This window comes from Platalea leucorodia (assembly GCF_965183815.1).
Source record: "Platalea leucorodia genome assembly, chromosome: 4".
NCBI classification, from domain to species: domain Eukaryota; kingdom Metazoa; phylum Chordata; class Aves; order Pelecaniformes; family Threskiornithidae; genus Platalea; species Platalea leucorodia.
In genome coordinates, this window is record NC_138826.1 from 126244521 (window position 1) to 126263891 (window position 19371).

General features: G+C 53.1%; 1 protein-coding gene across 1 annotated transcript; it reads right to left on the reverse strand.

Moving 5' to 3' along the window:
• GDI2 (GDP dissociation inhibitor 2) lies at window positions 1-17799 on the reverse strand. Its single transcript, XM_082310357.1, has 11 exons — window positions 17625-17799; window positions 9288-9395; window positions 8282-8381; window positions 7083-7217; window positions 5540-5738; window positions 5032-5163; window positions 4385-4484; window positions 2376-2547; window positions 1257-1401; window positions 942-996; window positions 1-866 (listed from the first exon to the last, which is right to left on the reverse strand). Exons 1-11 carry the CDS (start codon window positions 17667-17669, stop codon window positions 711-713), a joined length of 1347 nt encoding a protein of 448 aa, XP_082166483.1. The 5' UTR covers window positions 17670-17799; the 3' UTR covers window positions 1-710.
• Between the last annotated feature and the right edge of the window lie 1572 nt (window positions 17800-19371).

The following is a 19371-nucleotide window of genomic DNA, read 5'->3' on the forward strand; positions in this document are numbered from 1 at the left end:
TAATTTGTTCTCTCAATTTTATTAAGATTAAAACACAAAGGAGCCTTAGGCACAGCTGTGTCCCAACCGATGTAAACAGTTTTAGAAGCTTAAGTGGAGGTTAAGTTCTGTGCCCAGAACTAAGCCAACATTTGCTGCTACAATAGATGTGGGCTTTGTCCATAATACAACTTGCCACAGAGTTAAGATTGATGGGAAGAGACTTTAGGGATGCTGTCCACAATAATGGAGTGCTCAGTTTCTATTTTTCCTTGATATCAGGTTTGAGTGACAACCGTCACATCGACTAGCTCACCAGAAGCACATAATTGTGAAGGATGTTTACAAATGATTAAAAAGACAAAGGTAAGACACAGCTGTCAATGAGTTATTTCAAATCGGCACCAATGTCTACGTCTGCAAATTAAAAAAAAAAAAAAAAAGGAAACAAAAAAAAAAAAACCCCAACCAAGTTGAGTCTGCCTTTCGCTTGCGAGGTTAGTCATTAAATCAGTCAGTAATTTGCCAGATTCTGGACAGCAGCCCTACTAGAATGAAATAATTAACACATGATATCCAAAAGGGGAACATTACCAGTGCAGTACTCTTCAATCTCTCAGAGATGGGATTACAAAAGCAGGCCTTACAATATTGAATTTCATACAGTGTTCATTAAGTTCCTTATATATTCATATTAGCCGATTTAAATTTCTCCTAATTAGAGATTCTCATTACTGCTGCTCCTCCTCCCCATAGATATCATTTTTCTTGCGTTTCATCTCTTCGAAGTCAAACTCTGATCCCATCATCCGCTTATAAATATCTTTGATGTCATCGCACGTCGTCTCAAAGTGAGTGGTGGCGTCATAGGTGCGAGAGATGAAGATCTGGAAAGAGAAGCAGCAGTTTAGCATCGAGCCTCTCTCCTCGCCCCCTCAGGCACGAGCTGGGCGCTCACTAACCTGGCTTTCGGTTCCCAAGTCGGTCGGTGCGAACAGGTCGCTGATGCTAACGAACCTGGAAGGAGAGGGGGGAAAAAAAAAAAAGCTGCAGAATGGTTTTAAAGCATCGCTGAGCATCAGCACGGGTGCAAGAACGGCTGAATTCAAGAGCGTCGCCCTGCCCAGCGCATCAGCAGTCACGGCGCAGGGGAAAATCAGAGTTTCAGCACCTCTGTGCAGCCCAAGGGCCTTCGGATCCCCTCCGCCTTCACGCCGCAGGCCCGAGCGCTCGCAGCGGAGGTGAAAAGGGGAAGAGGGGGCTTGTCAAGGGCTTACTTCTGCTCAATGGGCTCCAAGAGGTCCAAGGCCGGCTTGATTTCCTTCTCTGGGTCCGCGGTTTCCACAGTAGTGCTGGCAATGGCGATGTACTTCCCCTGCGCTGCCACGTTGTGCGCGGAGGAGATCATACAGACGTAGATATCTGGGGAAGCACAGCGCGGCGGCAGATCAGAACGCGCCAGGGAAGCCACCGGCCCGGGTCAGGCCCCATCCCGAAAGCCTCCTCCAGCTTGCACGCTCACACGCCTCTTCCTGCTTCCCGACGCTTCCCACCTCCTTGTCTCGTTTAAGACCACGCCTGAACGAGCTCCGTCCTCGCCCCGCAGCCCTACGTGCCCTCGGTCGCTTGGCTGAGGGGCCCGGACACGAGCAGCCCCGGGAGATCTCCGCAATTCCGCTTCCCGTGGCTGTGACGGCTCCTGAAAGCCAGCGGGGTCCCCAGCAGCCAGCGCACCCCTCCGTTCACCGGCGAGGAAGCGTCTCCCCTCCTGCGCTCCGCCCTCGCCCCGCTCCTAACAGGTTTCACTCCGCTATTATGAACGAGCAGTAGTTTTAGCTGAAGAGCGAAATTTAAATAAACAATTAAGGTTTGAGCTAGGTGCCGCATGCCGGAATTACGGCGTTCCAATTTGCCCGCCGACGAACGCGATGACGTTTTTTCGCACGCGCAGCTCCACGCCAGCACCACGCTTCAGCCCGGACAACCCAAACCTCAGCGCGTTGCTCTTAAAAGACGACACAGAGCTGCGCGACCAATCGCATCCTCCCCTTCGTTCACGACGCAGTTAAGCTCTAACCGCTACAGAGTCCAGTTCCACAATTCGCTGCAGTCGAGGCTGAATCAACCAGATAATTGACCGTTTCGCAGGAGAACTCACGTGATTTTCTGACCACGGGCACCCCAGCTTCTCCCACCCCGCTGCTCTAAACTAAAGCGCAGCCTCGCTGGGGCCTAAAGGATTTTGGGACACAGGAAGGGCATTTTCCCCGTTTGATTCCCATCTCACCGGACCGTCGGAGCGCGCGTTCGGTGCGAGGCCGTTTAACGACCACCCTGCCTCAACCCAAGCGCGACGAGACCTGCGCACGCCCCGGCGGTCCCCGCTCTCCACGCACCTGATTTTCGGTTGACCTGATTCTGTGGAATGATGATCTGGCACGAGTTGGCATCGTTCGTATTCTTGATCGGGTGGCTCAAGATGCAGATTACCCGAATCACTTGACCGACCTTCGTGACGCGGTCCGAGACGTAGCTGGGGTCGCAGATGAGCTGTTTGCAGCGAGCAACCTGCAAAGACAGACAGACTTGGAGCGACCACCGCGCGGAGGTGCGTACGCAGACAGCCAGAGGCGAGGAACCGGCTGATTTTGAGGAAAATCAAGAGGGGTTTGAGGCGGCTGTTGCTGCATCAGGTTCTTATTTCACTGCCAGCAGCACGCTTCGGCTTGGACAACCCAAATCTCAGTGCGTTACTCGTAAAAGACGACACAGAGCTGCGTGATCAATCACGTCTCCCCCTTCGTTCAGTACACAGTTAAGCTCTAACCACTACAGAGTCCAGTCCTTCCAGTCTAGGACCACAACTTGCTGCGGTCAAGGCTGAACCACACAGATAAGAATTAACCATTTCTCATTAGAACTCATTTTTTGCAGTAATAATTTAATATTTGACCAATTTGAGGCCTCCAGGCAGCCTGCACTTGGGCACATCACTCTATAGCGTGGATTATCACCTCCGCTGCCAGCCAGGACACGTCATCCCCTACCCAGGAGGGCCACGCTACCCTACCAGCAAGTGCTAAACTGTCCTGCGAAGCTCCCGCTCCAGCTGGGAGCACATTTATAACTTCCAAGCAGCTCGCAGGACTCTCGTTAGTTTGATATTGCCAGGTTGAGAAGAAGCTGCAGAAAGGCTGCGTGCCAGCGGTCAGAGCAGCTAATACTTAATGTCAAGGGCAGAGCTGGTTCCGTACCCAGGTTGGACACAAGCAAGCAGCTCCTTTCCTGTTTAGCCAGCCCCATTTATTCAGAAGACAACCTTGTCGCCCCGTAGAATCATAGAATCGTTAAGGTTGCAAAAGACCCTTAAGATCATCGAGTCCAACCGTTAACCCAGCACTGCCAAGGCCACCACTAAACCACATCCCTAAGCACCACATCTCCCCGGCTTTTCAATCCCCCCAGGGATGGGGACTCAGCCCCTGCCCTGGGCAGCCTGGGCCAGGCCCTGACAGCCCTTTGGGGGAAGAAGTTTTTCCCAATACCCAACCCAACCCTGCCCTGGCGCAGCTTGAGGCCGTTCCCTCTCGTCCCATCGCTTGTTCCTGGGGAGCAGAGACCGACCCCCCCGGCTCCAGCCTCCTTTCAGGCCGTTGCAGAGAGCGATGAGGGCTCCCCTCAGCCTCCTCTTCTCCAGGCTGAGCCCCCCCAGCCCCCCCAGCCGCTCCTCCCCAGCCTTGTGCTCCAGCCCCTGCCCCAGCCTCGCTGCCCTGCTCTGGCCACGCTCCAGCCCCTCCATGGCCGCCTTGGGGTGCGGGGCCCAGCGCTGAGCACAGCATTCGAGGGGCGGCCTCACCAGGGCCCAGCACAGGGGCACCATCCCCTCCCTGCTCCTGCTGGCCACACCAGTCCTGATACAAGCCAGGGTGCCACTGGCCCTCTTGGCCACCTGGGCACCCTGCTGGCTCATGTCCAGCGGCTGTCGACCACCACCCCCAGGCCCTTTCCCGCCGGGCAGCTCCCAGCCGCTCCTCCCCACGCCTGCAGCGGTGCCTGGGGTTGGTGTGACCCCAGGGCAGGACCCGGCCCTGAGCCTTGCTGACCCTCACCCCGGGGCCTGGGCCCATCGCTCCAGCCTGGCCAGGGCCCTCTGCAGGGCCTCCTGCCCTGGAGACTTTATTCTTACTCCTGGAGTAGGACTACTGTGCTGTACTCCTCACCATGCAAATACCAACATCTTAAGTGAGTTGGCACGGGGTAAAACAGCAGCAGCCAAGCAGTTTGGGTCCTAGGGCTCTGACGAGGGTTTTTCTACTGCGTTTGTTCAGCTCGATGAGCAACAGCCTCAGTTTTGAGAGGCAAGATGCGGGGTGGGGAGCAAGGAAAGAACGGGAAGGTACCGTACCTCCCCTTCGGACTTCACACCGACCACTTTGCCGTTTTCTATCACGATCTCTTCAATGGGCTTGTTCAGCATGTAGGTGCCTCCATATATAGCACTTAGCCTGCAAGAGTAAAGGCACTTCAGCGCGTTCCACAGGTGCGCGTTCGGTTTTTAACAGCCCTTCCAGCCCCTTGTTCCTGTTCCACTTGGACAAACCACACATTAAACTTAAACCTCTTCAAAATCCGCTGCTCAAACATCTAGGCAGCAGGTGGTGTCCGTTGTTATTTCTGCAAGGCATCGGCTGGTATTGGGAGCGAATTATAGGTGCAGTTACATCCAGCCAGAAAGAATCTGCTTGGTGCAAGCCAGGCAGTCCTGCAGCGCAAGAGCTGCAGGCTACGCCACGGAGGCAAATTCAACTTCTTGGATAGACCACGTGCTGCAAACAGTATCTCTGAGCAAACCCAGAACTACCACCCCTAACAGGAATGGCGGTAAACAAGCCCAGAAAGAAGCAATCTCACATGAAGGAATCTCTTCTTGATTTAAGACAGCGAGAGAACCATTAACGACCGCAGTATTTTTATGCGGCGACATGTTCTGGAAGCCTGGTCCCCCCACCAGGTACCACAGCAGGGTTGAGAGTCCAAAACCAAAGTTCTCACCTTGCAAATCCCTGGGGCAGCTCTCCAAGGCCATAGAGGGGATAAAGGTACGGGCTTTTACCGTACCGAGCCAGCGACTCACTGTAGAGCTTAATCCTGTTGATTGTTTCTTGGCATGGTTGATCTAGATAGCTGGAGAGGGCAGTTACGTGATTTGCAACGTTTCACAAACCAAGACTTTCAGCAGAATGCACTCAGAGAGCAAAACATTTCCTTCCCGGGAAGTTTCCTTCCCCACCCTCTGGCTGCTCCTGGCAAGTACTTCCCTGGAAGTTCCCTTTTAGAAGCACTTAGTGTCACAAGGGGTTTTATTCAGGAAGGAGATCCTTCGTTAACCCCAGGAACCCACAAACTTTAAATACCCCATCAGGACCCAGTATTTCAAGATTCACGCAGCGCTCAGGGAGAGGCACACTTTGCAAACCATCCTACCCTCGATTTGCAAGGCCTGCGCTGTAAGCGCCCAGCACCCCAGCCGATTTGGGGGAGGAACCGAACCCACACTTACTCGTCAGTCCTGTAGAGCGCGAGGGCATGGCCCGTGAAGTCTATAACGTCCTGCCCCAGGTCAAACTTCTTATACACGTCGCGCATGGTGGTCTTCTTGGGATCAACGCCTTCGAAAGTTCGGGGGTCGTTCTCATCGAAGTTGGCAACGTACACGAGGAATTTCCTGAACCGGCGTTTCTCAAACAAGCCCATTAAGCCTAAAACCAAGGTATTTTGTCAGAACTTATGCAGCTACTGGCTTTTCCCGTTGCCACAGAGTATCAGAAGCAGGTAAGAACTGCCGAGTGCTTCAAACATCACTCCATAATGTGGAGCTCGGCCTTGAGGGCTAAGCAAGGCTCTCCGCTCAAGCAGGAGAGACGCAAACATCTGCCAAGCTGGTCCGCACTGACAGCTGTCCTGGGGTACCGGACCTCAAGAGGTGGTACGGACAACTTTTTCCAAGGCATGGCTGGAGGCCGAGCTTCCACACACCGCTCCCAGCCGCAGGAAAGCCTGGAGAGCAGTTTCCACTTGGCCTGGTGTAGAGCCCGATGTGACCTTCCCTAAGCAGAGACCTGTGTTTGGCATCTACCAGACTTACCGGCAAAGCAAGCCGTGCTGGGCTCTCCTGCAGCCTCGCCAAGGAACCAGCAAGCGCTGCGAGGGTCAGCGCTCCAAACGTGAGACTGGACGAGGCACCATTTACGCGTTTTAATTTTCTACACGTTGGAGAAGCAAGACTGGACTTGCTGACATACGAAGGCAGAGACAGCACCGAAGGCACCTCCTACTTCTGCCAGTACGAGTCTCTTAAGAGACCACTTACGAGACAGCAACGTGGCCAAATTGAAGGAAGGGCTGATGACTTCACAACAGACGGGATTATCTGCCACGAGGAAGGCTCCAACGTACAGCCAGGCCACACACTGGGAGCCTTATTTGCAGGAGTCACTTTATCACGAGTCTTTTCAGAGATGCTACTAAATACAGCCCACATCTGAAGCTAACGGACTGCCCTCTGCCAGCTCCTAATGTATTTCACTCCGCTATTATGAATGAGCAGTAGTTTTAGCTGAAGAGTGAAATTTAAGTAGACAACAATTAAGATTTGAGCTAGGTGCCACATGTCGGAATTAAGTCTTTCCAATTTGCCTGCTGACGAACGCGACGACATTTTTCACGCACCCAACTCCATCCAACAAGGACCCAACATTAAATATTTATGGCAGAGCTGGGAGCATAAGCCCCAAATGTAACCTCTTGAGGAAGTAAAATACTGCCGAATTCTCACCGAGCAGCTTGACCGGCTCCATTTGAAAGCTCCAAGAAAACAGTAACTCAAGGCTCAGGAAACCCAAGAGTCCTTGAGGTGTTTGAAGTCAAATGAGATGCAGAAGAGCCCTACGCTAAGCACAGCTTGTTACCGAGACAGAGTCTACGCACAGCACCACGTGAAGAGCGTTACGATTTCTTTTCTACGCCAGCACAGAATATCCTGAGACGCCTTTGTTTAGAGACGGTAGCCTCAGGAGGAAACAAAGCAAGGTGCAACTACTCACTGGATGCCAAGGCTTCTGCCTCAGTGGAAGGAACTTTGTAGATCTTTCCTCCCTTGTAGACGAAGCTCCCCTCGATCACCTTGAAGTCTAAGTAGCGAGTGACTTCTGTGTAGAGCAGCATCTTTACCAACTGACCTGGAAAGGAGGTTTGGCACAAGTCAACCAGCTGGTCTGTAGCCAGAAGCCGAGAGGAGGACAGTGCTTCTCGCAAGGCAGACAGCTCTTCCAACACAGTAAACCCTTCAACGGCAGCACTGCGTTCAACCCACACAGCTCTTTCTTACACCTTTGTGTAACAGACGGGGCGTAGCAGATACTCACTAGTGCAATTATTAGGCAGTTTTAAGGCTTTCTTACAGGCAATTAACAGCTTCCTTGTCACTCCTCCCATCTCCATCAGTCCTCTGAGTAAAGGCCACCCTCCAGTGTGTTTCCCCCTTACCTGTCCCCCCCACTGTCACATCTCCGGAGGGACGCACCACAATGCCTACGCAAGCTGAAAATAAGCTGAGACTAGAGTAACCAAACCCTGACTGGAACCTCCCAAGTCTTCCACTGCGCTAACCTGGCACTCCACAATCCATCTACCCCCTCGTGCCTCAGGGACAAGAGATTTCGGTAGCAAGTGGTTGGGATTTGCAAAATGAGGTCGTCCCTGAAGTTGTTTGCATTGAGAACCACTTCACCGATAGCGGATTTGGTCCAGAAGACCTGTCCCAGTACTGGAACACATAGATTAAAGAATGAGGATTTGTAACATCAATAAGGGATGACAGAGTCTGCAAGCCATAAAATAGGAACAAAGGGGATTAACAGTCACCATGGAATCATCCGTTTCTTCCTAAGCCATGGAAGAATAACAGTCCACAAATTCACGGCATTAACTCTGGCTAGAAATGCAAACACTTTAAGAGAGGATGTTGGAAAAGGGACGTTCAGCCCTTCCAGACATGCCACCGCTGCACGTTCCAAGCTGAAGTTCGAGAGGTCCACAGCCAAAACAAGTCACGGAGCAGAAGGTGCGGTGCTTCTGGCGTAAGCGCATGCAGATCAGCTCGAGCGAGCTCTCCACAGCTCTTTGATTAATGCTTCCACAAGTTCGTGAAGAGCTAGCTGAAGGGCTGTTTATTCGATCGCAGCACTGAGCACTAACCCAGGCTAAGCTTACGAGGCAGATTTGGGAGCTCAGTATCGCTTACCGTTAGCCATAAGGAATTTTGGAATTAGGTCCACGTTCCAGTCTCTTCCTCGCCCCATAGATTCTGGTGGAGTTCCTGGTAGATTAAACCTTTTGTAGAGCTTCAGAGAGAACACAAAACTTATTAAAGCAGAGGAAATATCTATGGGTGTAACTTCTCCCACACATGTACACACTTTCCACCCCCACATCTCCCCAGCTGAACATAAGCTCTTCACAGCAAGCTTTTGGCCAGCGTTTGAGCTCCAATTTGATGTTTGATGCAATACACAATGCACATCCAGTAAATTCTTACAGTAAGAATCGGGCAGCATTATTCTGCTCATCCAGCCTTTCTTCCCCCAAGGCTTAAAGCTTGGGAATTTATGACCTGCTGAATCGAAATACTGTTTAACATTGCTAAAGGTAATCTGATCAAAGTGCCTGCTTCAGGAGAGGGCACTCTCCATATACTTAAATCAGATTCCCCAATATAAATATTTAACCCAGTTAAGCAGCAAGGAGAGCAGCGATTTCCTGATGTCTAATTAATCAGCCACGCTAACAGCTTTAGGGGCTTCACAATCACAGGGCACAAGCAGTAACCAAATCAGCTGGCGCCTATCGAGCTGGAAGTGCTCGCAGACCAAGGACCAAGCGTAACGTCAAGGCACAGAGAGCACACAGCATTTGTTAGGCCAACGTTTGCCGGCAAGCGCGGCAGTAACGATTCAGAAGAGTTTTAAGATCAAGCTGTCGGGTGTTACACCTCCAAACGATCGCTCAAACGCTGCGTGCTTGAATATCGGCTGGGAGCTACAGAAAACAAGTACTGTCTACCAAGTATAAACATACACACTGGTTTCTCCCCCGCTATTATCTGGTGTGGAAGTGCCATAAAACATTCTTACTCAAAGGAAACCCTTACGAGTAATTACTTCGAATCCACCCCTAGGAAAGCTCAAAATAAAGCCCCCTTTATGTGCCCGGGGAGGACACAATAGGCGGGTGTCAGCCTCCGTACTTACATCCTCCAGGGGTGTAATGGATGCGCTTTCCCCTCCATAGTAAGAGTTACGATCCATGTGAAGGACTTTCTTTCCATTCACTGACATGATCCCGGAGAGGATGCATTCCTACGGAGAGAGGAAACAAAGGATGCAAGGGACACGTTAGTTGCATTTGAGCCTCCTTCCATTTTTCCTAACGATGCTCTCTCACAGAGCATGTTGAGACAGCCTGCTGCATGCCTAGATTTGAAGGTACCTGCGCCGTCCTTTGAAAACAAAGACGCCAGTTGCCTCACTCCAGAATTAAGACATGCATGCCGAAAGACTTCTATTTGAGACAGATTAACCCCTTACTAGGTTTGCTGTCTGCGCTGGGCAAGCCAACCAAGATGTTTTAACTACACAACCACCACCTACCAGGGCTCCCCTGAGGATATTTCTGAGAAGTTCATGCATTTGGGCTAGATTAGGAAAATCTATACTCCTAAACCACCAGCTATCAAATTAAGGATGTTCACAGAGAGGCAGCAGTGACACCAGGAGCATAAAACCTTGCCTTAAAGGACTCCAGGTAGTCTCCTCAAAACCTCAATCTTATACCTGCCACCCTGGGACACACAAGAGCGTCAACAGCTACTCTTAAAGGACAGAAGTAGCATAAAGAATAAATTAAGCCATTTGGGAGCTTTATCATCTCAGTAGATGCTTTGCTATCCTTGCTATGTACCCACTGAGATTAAAAACACCGAGATTACTCCGAGCAGCAGATCAGCTGCTATGTCTGAACACAACACCAAGAGGCCGAGACGAATCGCAGAGGGACACAAATTGTAGCTTGCAGAGCAAGCTAAGGACTTGCACAGCTAAATCCCCATTAAACACAACTTTGCAACTAACCCGGTCACCGGCTCTGGCATTCACAAGCCAAAGAGCTTAACAAAAACTTAAATACTTGCATGCTTAGGACTGCTTATCGTGGAGGTTTTCCTGATCTTTCTTGCTCTGCCTCAACTCTCTCCAAAAGCAAAATTACATCTGCAATCAAGTTCTCATTCACCATCAACATTATCTAATTTGTAGGTCCCGGCCACATCTCATGTTATCTTTCATTCAGCCTGTAAAACCCCACATCCAGCTGCTGAGAGATGCCACCGCTGCCCATTTGCTCGCCCAGGAGCCGTTCATTCAAGAGAACCGGCAGCTTGGCCCGCCTGGCAGAGATCCACGTCTCCGTGAGATCCTTCGTGTTTACTCCGCATGAATCTCGCCCCGCGGAACGCTCAGGACTCTCCTCGTGTGTCACTTCCCCGCTGCTGCGGCATGTAGGAGGCTTATTTCAAACTATGTTATGGCCAATACGGGTATCGGTTAGCGCGCTCAGCCAAACCACAGTTATAACACAAAGTCTCCCACCGTATATTGTTTATGTGACTTGCAAATCCTAACTCCGGTAAATCCTCGGCGTAAAGGAACCTTTTAAAACCATCTTGAATCTCACCAGCGAAAGACCAACGTGCGGTAAAGGCAGCTTGCAGGAGGGGATATTTTGTTCTGAAGCGTCTCGACGTCTGTGGGTGCGTGGATGGCTGGCAGGGATCGCTGGCGTGAGGACTTGCGGTTCTTGCGCTTCCAGGTGGCAACGGGCAAATCTTCTCTGCTGTGAGAGCATGGCAGTGCTAGCCAGCCTGCTAGCCACCAGGATGCCACGGTCATTCAGCCAAGGCCCCAAAGAGCAAAGCTAGAGCAGCCTGCCTGGTGCACGGCAAGAATTGGCCACCGAGTTTCATCCCCGAAGTCGTGGGTGATTTCAAACACGCTGCCCACAAGGCTTTGTGGTCACCACACGGATCCTGAACAGAGTTAGCCACAGTACTTCCCACAAAACCTCTCCACGATCCATCAGCTGCTCCTTCCAGCACCATACCGTCCTCCGTGGGCTCCAGATCCCTCACATCCTACCAGGCCCCTCCACTTTTTCCAGACAGGCTGAAGCAAGCAGAGACCCTTACAGCAGACACGGCTGCACCAAACCCTGCGGTAAGAAACTACTCGAGAGCGCCATGAGCCCTACAAGGCTGAGGAACTGCACAAGTGAAAGTACAGCTGGTTTTTATGGTCCGTTCAAACGTTAATGATTTACCACAGGCAACGCGGGACTATCACACCAAGCGTGTCGCCACTGGCCAGCATGATCCCCTCGGTTAAACCAAATTTCACAGAGCTCTACGCGAGGGTTCTGGTTTGACTCTTTGCTCTAACCTGTGGTTTTATTCCCCCTGGAACATCTTCCAAAACCCTGGCTCACCAGCTCTGCCAGATGGTGGTACAGGACTGCCAACGTCCACGCTGGAGCTGAGCCACGAGGAAGCCAACCAGGATTTCAAAAAAAAGTAAGTATCAACTGGAGGGATGAAGTTACAGTAAAAGCTGCAGAAGCTACATTCTTCAGTCCAGATGTCAGCTGATTTCCTTCCTCCATTTAAGGAAACTTCAAAGCATTTCTTGCTCTATCTTCTCAGAACAGCTCACCCATCACGTCTCAGCGAGCGTGCATCCTTTCAACAGGTTGCCTGCCCACATTGCCAGCATCCCCCTAGAGCAAATTTGGGTACCAGCAGAAGATAGAAGAGGTCTTAAGTACCTTCTCAATCTTATTTCGTACCCATTAAACACCGATATGGGGATAGAGGTGGAGATATGACGATACTGTTTTATCCAAGGCTCATTTAACAGGTTCATTATATCACCCAGGCTCCTGCAGAGCCCGGAAGCACTGGAATCGCACGCAGGCCTTTCACCATCGCTTCCCTTCGCAGCCGATGAGGCAACAGCACGGTCATAAAACACACAAGACGCACAATAGATTTATCCTCCCAGCTCAGCAATTCCTTTCGAGGGCCGCGCTGGCTGTACCCATCCACGGGCGCGCTAGTCTGCGTCTAGGAACCGCTTGATATGTCGTTATGTCGTTTGGGTCAGGGAGCGAGGAAAACAAACAGCCTGTACCTACACAGGGAGGGCTAGGAACAGTTTAGACTGCAAATAAAAAAAGAGGAAGGGTCAGAGTTCAAATCTGTGGCTTTCTGACCACGTTATAAACATCGACCCTGCGCAAATAGGTAAAACCGAGCTGCTGCTGACAGCAGAAAGGGCACCAAGACACAGCAGGGAAAGCTCCAGATATCCAGCTGGGGTCGAACACAGTCTTCATGCAAATTACAGTCACGCCATGCTACTATAATCCACTGCTTCGGCCAGCTCAGGTTACGATGGGCTCCCGGCTCCCGAGAGCTTGCACTGGGTAGCCGAATGAATGACAGAGCAAGTCTTAGAGCGATCGATGTAGTCTGCAGCACCGCTCGGCCGCTTCAAATGGCCGGAGAGCAGAGAGCCAGAGAGCAACGTGCATCAGAAACGCAGAGACAGCGCATTCGATACAAATCCATAAAAAAAAAAAAAAAAAGAAAACATAGGAATAAGGGGTAACTCGGAGGTATTGGTGTTTCCATGCTTGCTTAAGACCATCAGCTCTTCCCTTGCTTGCACAAACCGGTCACGAGTAGACCCTCCGCACGGAGAAGCCTTCAGGAATCGAGGAAAGCAAGTAGGTTTACATGGATTTTCTCCAAGTAGGGCGGCAGTTCAGAAAGGCTCCGACCGACCGATGGAAACTTGAGCCAGTGTCGGTCCATCCAACAGCGCCGAGGGGAGGGTTCTGCGCAAAACATTTAGCAAAAACCCCTTCACCTTTGAGAACGGGTGCTGGCACAGCAAGAGCTCTTTCTTAGAAAGACAGGGCTGTGCCGCGGTGAGCGAGAAGTTACACACAGCTCCTTACCAGGCTCTTCCACCTCTAACATACGCTGGCTGCGCCTCCCGTGCCGGACTCCAGCAAGCAAGACTCAAAGCTCTGCTTAGCCATACAAACTGCGAAAGCAATTACTCACTGCACTTGAGCAATCCCCTCGGCTACCAGGGGATGATGCAAGGGACAGTGAAACTCTACTTGGTCCTCGGAGTCACTTTGATGTTCTTTATTTAGGCTCTTTAAGCAATGAGGCCTGTGCCTATACGATTAAATATATCTTGAACCAAAGACTTTGGCTACTCTGCTCCTATAGAAAGTGAATTTGGATCCTTGTGATGGATTTATATAGCTTTAACGCGGCGAGGCAGCTGGCAGGTAAGAAGCTTAGTTCAACGCACTGGTGCCTGCAACCAGTGAAAACCCAGCAGGAACACGGTGTTCATCTACTGGGGCTAAACAAGATCGTTTAATTATGCCCGACATTCATGTCAAATAACCCATGTCATCTGGAGCACAGAACACAGACAACATCTGTCAGAAGGCACATCCCATTCCCGAACATCCCGGTGAGCGAGTACCGAGTCCCTTCCAGACCACAGAGGTGTAAATTAAGGGGAGCTGAAAAGACGAGTCTGAAAATAAAAACCCTAGGTGTTCTGCAGCCTGCCGATTGCCGCGCCAGATTAAAAACGGGTTTGTGCAGTAGCTCTGGAGAAAGATGCTGCCTAATCTGCAATGCACAACGCACCTAGCAAGCCTAAACCAAGGATCTTAAAAGCTATTAAGACCTGAGCAACCTGGAGAAGCCATTCCCACCAGCACCTCCAGGATGCGACAGCTGGAAGACCTACCAGCTCTCCTGCTAGGGCAGCCAGACCCACCTGCGCTTTGCAAATACCTGCCCTGCAGTTAGCCCAGACGGCCCGACGCTTCGCCACCGCGCAGCGCACGGAGGGATCGGGAGGAACGTCGCGCTCTCGTATGAGCGCTGTGAAGTTCATTATACCTCGTGGAAGTTTGAGGCTGTCGGAACAGCAGTAATTCAGGATTAAAGATGCTCTGGGATTATTTTTCCCCATACTGCTAAGACATCATCTTTACAAGCTTGGCACTGCAATGGGGTCTCCCATTTGCATCCATAAAGGAAAAAGTTGAAATATTTTAGTGCCAGTAATCCCAGGCCTGAAGCTGCCTGAGCTCTTCATTACTGGTTGAAGAAGAGATTAACACCTGAAATATTCATGTTGCGCTTTCAGATGCATCAAAAGCGGAATTTATGCATGCACTCTTGCGCACTTACATAGCGGCGGCCCTGCAGACACAATCAGAAGGACCGCTGCAACGGCCGTATTTGTGGCTCTTTTACAAAGGCTCCGACCATTTATTTTTTCTCTCTAAACCAACAACTGAACTTTCACTTTGGAAAGAAAGAAAAAAACCCTCCAGATGAGCAGCCACTCGCTGCCTCTCCCAGATGGTCTGGATTACAGCTATTTTATGGGCTTTGTACAAGCCCTAGCGATGGACGCTGGGACAAGTCAACCGGTAACTCTCATGGGACAAGACGTAAGATGGGCACAGCCCAAAAGGTAGCGTGGCAGAGGGGCGCAGCGCTCAAGCATCTAGCAAACAGGACCCCCGGTTAATCTCCTTTTGTTCAGGCAGCATCAAGATTGGAAAAGCAAGGCAGGCTTTTCAGCAGAGGAGACACAAACTCACTCAGCTACAACAGTTGCCTGGTGGGACTCCAACGCTCCATTTCTGCAAGGGCCAGCTTTAAGGAAAGGCTGGTTGAAAACATCATCTGAAGTTTCATGACAGCTCAAGGCTCTTGGAAAAGGAAAGAAACAACTGAACGTGTTTACGCAGCGCCTTTTCCAGTTCCTTTTCCTCAGGAAGCCTGACTCTGCCAGCACTGGTACCAGACCGAAGTTGGAGGAGCAACCTTCAAGCTTCCAGTTTGATGCCCCATCTGACTGCAGGAAGTCCTGTAGCCCAGCCTGAGCCAGGCTCCGCTCCGACACCACTCGCCAGCCAAAACGGGTGAGCCAACACCGTGCATTTTAGGATCGGCAACATCCTGGCTGCACCAGGACCTCTGGTTTCCATTCGCCTGCTTTTCCGCACGAGCTGCTCAAGTCGAGATGAAGTCCATCCTGTTCTAATTGGTATTTCAGAGGTAAAGCTTGCACATCAGAAGCAAAATAAGCGCTCCTGCACGCTCTCAGGCTCTCGAGTTTGGTCAGCACACCTTAAAATACGGCCGTAATTTATTCCTTTTAACTCAACTGCTGATCATTAGCATTAGCTTGTCTTAAAAGTGATTTCACAAGGGGCCTTTTGTCAAATTTACATTGGCATTTGTCAGTTTGAGATTAAGCATGGTGCTTACTAACTTGATACCACAGCTCACTCTAAAGCATAAATTAACATTTTAATGGAGCTCTGATCTATTGGAGGCCCCTTCGCTAGAAGCTCATTATATTTCACCTCCCCAAAAGTCCGTTTCCCTGCTTTGGTGAGGCAGAGACAGGTTTTAGGACAGACTGCAGCTTTCCCTATCAAAGGGAAGAAGCGTTTGCCTCAGAAGTCATCCCTGCCACCTCAAAGGAAGAGCCTTTAGAGAAAGGAATGAAAGCAACCAGGAAAGTTGGGTTTACCCTACGGCAGCAGCTGGGAAGACGCTCCCACACTTTGCACATTTTCTTTGTGCCACATCCTGGTTTTGTTACCATTATTCCCATACTCGAAACAGGGGGATGATAAACCAGATCTGCCTTAAGCAGCTGTGCCCCGGTCCTGTGTCAGCAGACATGATGCCTTCGCCACTGTCAATCACAGCACCAAAGCCACAGTAGGAAGCGCATGTATTTCTATTTACCATTATCATCGGCAGGGGAAGTGGGGGAAATCCCTCCCGGCCAACCCCAAAGATATCTCTTTGTCTAGCCACCTCTCCCCGTTAACAGGGGGAAACAAAAGCAGGAAAGGCTATTTAACAGCGAGGAAAACCTCCTCTCCACCATATTGGATTTTCTTTCCCCCTTCTTCAAACAATGCCTCTTATTTGTAACCTGCAATCCACCCTTCAGCCCCTATTAAACCCGCAGCGGATAAGCTAGCGGTGGCCCCAGGCATCTCCCCGGTTCAAAGGAAGGCAGGAACCAGAAGAAATCTCCACCAGCAAACCTCACGGCCAGCAGCACTGCCATTTTTTTTTTTTTTTCCTCCCCTCAGCAGCCTGCAGCATGGGCTGCATCCTCCACAATAGGACAAAGCCCCACCATGGCTCATCCCCCTCCCTCCGCCGCACCCCCAAGTGCCATCAGCTGTCAGCTTTCCTCAGGGATGACCGAAAGGAAGCGACAACGCAGAAAAATATTTTTTTTTTTTGGGGGGGGGGGGGGGGGGGGGATGGAAATCAGACAAATTTGACAGGTTTGCAGGGCTCGCCCGCCTCCCCATCCCCCTCCTGCTGCAGTCAGGGCTGGATGGAGAGCCGAAGGCTGCAAAGGCGGAGCGGGGAGGGAGTGGGGGGGGGTATAACCAGGTCTGCCTCCACCCTAAGCCGGGCTCAGCTCCGGGGAGGGCACGGCTCGATGGACCTGCAGCCACCTCGGGTTGGAAGGAAAAATAAAATAATAATAAAAAAAATTAAATAAAAATCAAGCAATAAATCCCCGTTAGCGTTTTATTGTCCGTCGTCCCCCGCCCTCCCTCCGCTAAACAACTGCATTTCCTGGGGCCTCCCACGGGCAGCGCCGGGGACCGGGGGCCTCCAGGGAGCCCGGGCCCGGCCCCACGGGGCGGTGGGGGGGACCCAGGCGGCGGGGGGGGGGGGGGCATATCCGAACATGGGGGGGTCTGTTATAATCGTATAAAAAAAAAACAGAAAGCAGCCCGGGGGTCTAGTTAGGGATGGGGCGGGCGGGGGAGGACCCAGGTGGCCGAGCGGGAAAGGATTCAAGGCGGGGGGGGGGTTGTTAGTGATGGGGGTGCTGTGATAATTAGGTGAGAAATGGGGGGGGAAAGGACCCCGGTGTCCCAGGGGAGAGTGGGGAGCAGAACACAGGCACCCCAGGCTAATATTTGAGGGGGGGGAGCAGGAATCCAGGCACCCCGGGGGGGGGGGGGGGGGGGGCTGCGATCGTGGGGTGACAGATGAGGAAAAGGACCACAAGGTCCGGGGGAGGGGGGTGATAATCAGGTGAGATATTGGGGAACGGACCCCGGCATCCAGGGGAGGGGAGCGGGAACCAGGACCCGGGTACCTGAGGCGGGGGGGGGGGACACGCAGACCCCAGGCGTCCCAGCCCCGGGCTGGGGGGGGGCGATAATCAGGTGATAGATGGGCAAAAGGAGACCGGCGCCCGGGGGAACGGGGATCGGCACCCGTGTGAGCGATGGGGAGCAGGGGCAGAAGCAGGCAGGACCCAAGCGCCGGGGGGGTGGGGGTGGGGATGCGGCGGGGCCCGGCAGGGCGGCGGCCGCCCGCGGCAGGCCCGAGGCCCGGGCGCGCTGACGGGCGGGCGGCGGCTCCTCCTCACCGTGAGGCCGGTGCCCAGCACGATCACGTCGTACTCCTCATTCATGGCGGCGCGGGGGAGGGAAGAACGGGGTGCGGGGGGGGCGTCTCTCGGGTCTCTCTCCGCCGGCCGGGGCTGAGGCGCTGCGGGGCCGCAGGAGCGGGAGAAAATGGAGCCGCCGCCGCCGCCGTGAGGAGACCGCGCCGGCAGGGGGCGGGGCCGCGGCGCTCCCGCCCCTCCCGCCCGCGCTCCTGCCAATCACCGCCTTTCCCCGCTCGCTATTGGCTCGCCGCGCCGTCGCTAGGGGGCGGGAGCCGCGCCGTGCCGACGGCGCTGCCACCGTGGTGGGGGGCGCGGCGCGCATGCGCGGCCGCGCGCCGCGCTCCCTCCCTCTCCCCCGCCCCTCCGGGTTTTGCGCAGCGCCGAGCACGGCGCGTGCAAAGGGCACGCGGGCGCGTGCAAGCGTGCAAGGGGGTGCGTGCACAGCGTGCAAGGGGGCGGGTGCATAGCGTGCAAGCGTGCAAGGGCGCGGGTGTATAGCGTGCAAGCGTGCAAGGCACAGGTGCGTGGCGTGCAAGGGCACGGGTGCATAGCGTGCAAGCGTGCAAGGGCGTGGGTGCATAGCGTCCAAGCGTGCAAGGGCTCAGGTGCATAGTGTGCAAGAGGGCGGGCGCATAGCATGCAAGTGTGCAAGGCACGGGTGCATAGCGTGCAAGGGCACCAGTGCATAGTGTGCAAGCGTGCAAGGGCGTGGGTGCATAGTGTGCAAGGCGCGGGTGCATAGCGTGCAAGCGGGTGGGTGCATAGCGTGCAAGGCGCATAGGTGTGCAATGGGAACGCGCAACCAGGACGCACGCACAGGACGCGTCCCAGTTGCACACCTATGCAACGGGCACGCACCTGCAACCGGCACGTGCTTGCGCAAAACACGCGTTCACGCCTGCGCCACGGGCGCCTGCACGCGCGCAAAGCGGGCACCTCCGTGTGCGAGGCGTGCAAAGGGAGCGCGCCCGCGTGTGCGAGGGGCACGGGCCCACGGCCCCGCTGGATGCTCCCCGGGGCGGCCGGCGTGGCTTCGCCCACGCTGGCCCATTTCTACTTCCTAAACGCAGGTTTCGCTTCTCGCAGGCGTCGCCTCTCACATTTCCCCCTTTTCACCCCAAAACACGCGACGACGACATTTTCCTCTCATCCAGGATCGCGCTGGGTGCAGCAAATCCCCCCCGTCTGCAGCGCAGCACCCCCGCAAAGGAGATTTCAAGAAAATTTGGCCTTTTGGGGTTGGTTTTTTTTTTGCACTTAAGAGCCTTTTTTCCATCCTCGCCGCTACCCGGTGCCCACCGCTTCCTTCGAGCGAGGCAGGAATTCCCCAGCTGCGTGCCGTTTTTACCGCCCCGTGGATCTGCATCCCGCAGAAAAGGAGCGAGCCGCGGAAGGAGCACGCACGCCGCGGCCGCGGCAAAGCTGCTTAAGCGCCTCGGCGCCGGGCTGCGGCGTGGATTAGACACCTGCAAGGCTTAAGACATCTAAATTCGATGGCAGGGCCGCGTCCCCGCACCTACAGCGCGCCGGGGTCGACGAAGAACGGGGCAAAGCTTCATCGCGCAGCCGAAACCCCGCTGTGGTGGCTGGGATGGGGAGCAGAGCGGCTGCGGTTAAATGGTTTTAATATTTGGAGGTAAGAAAACACCCAGGGAAGAAAAAAATAAAAAATAAAAAATAAAAAATAAAAAATAAAAAATAAAAAATAAAAAATAAAAAATAAAAA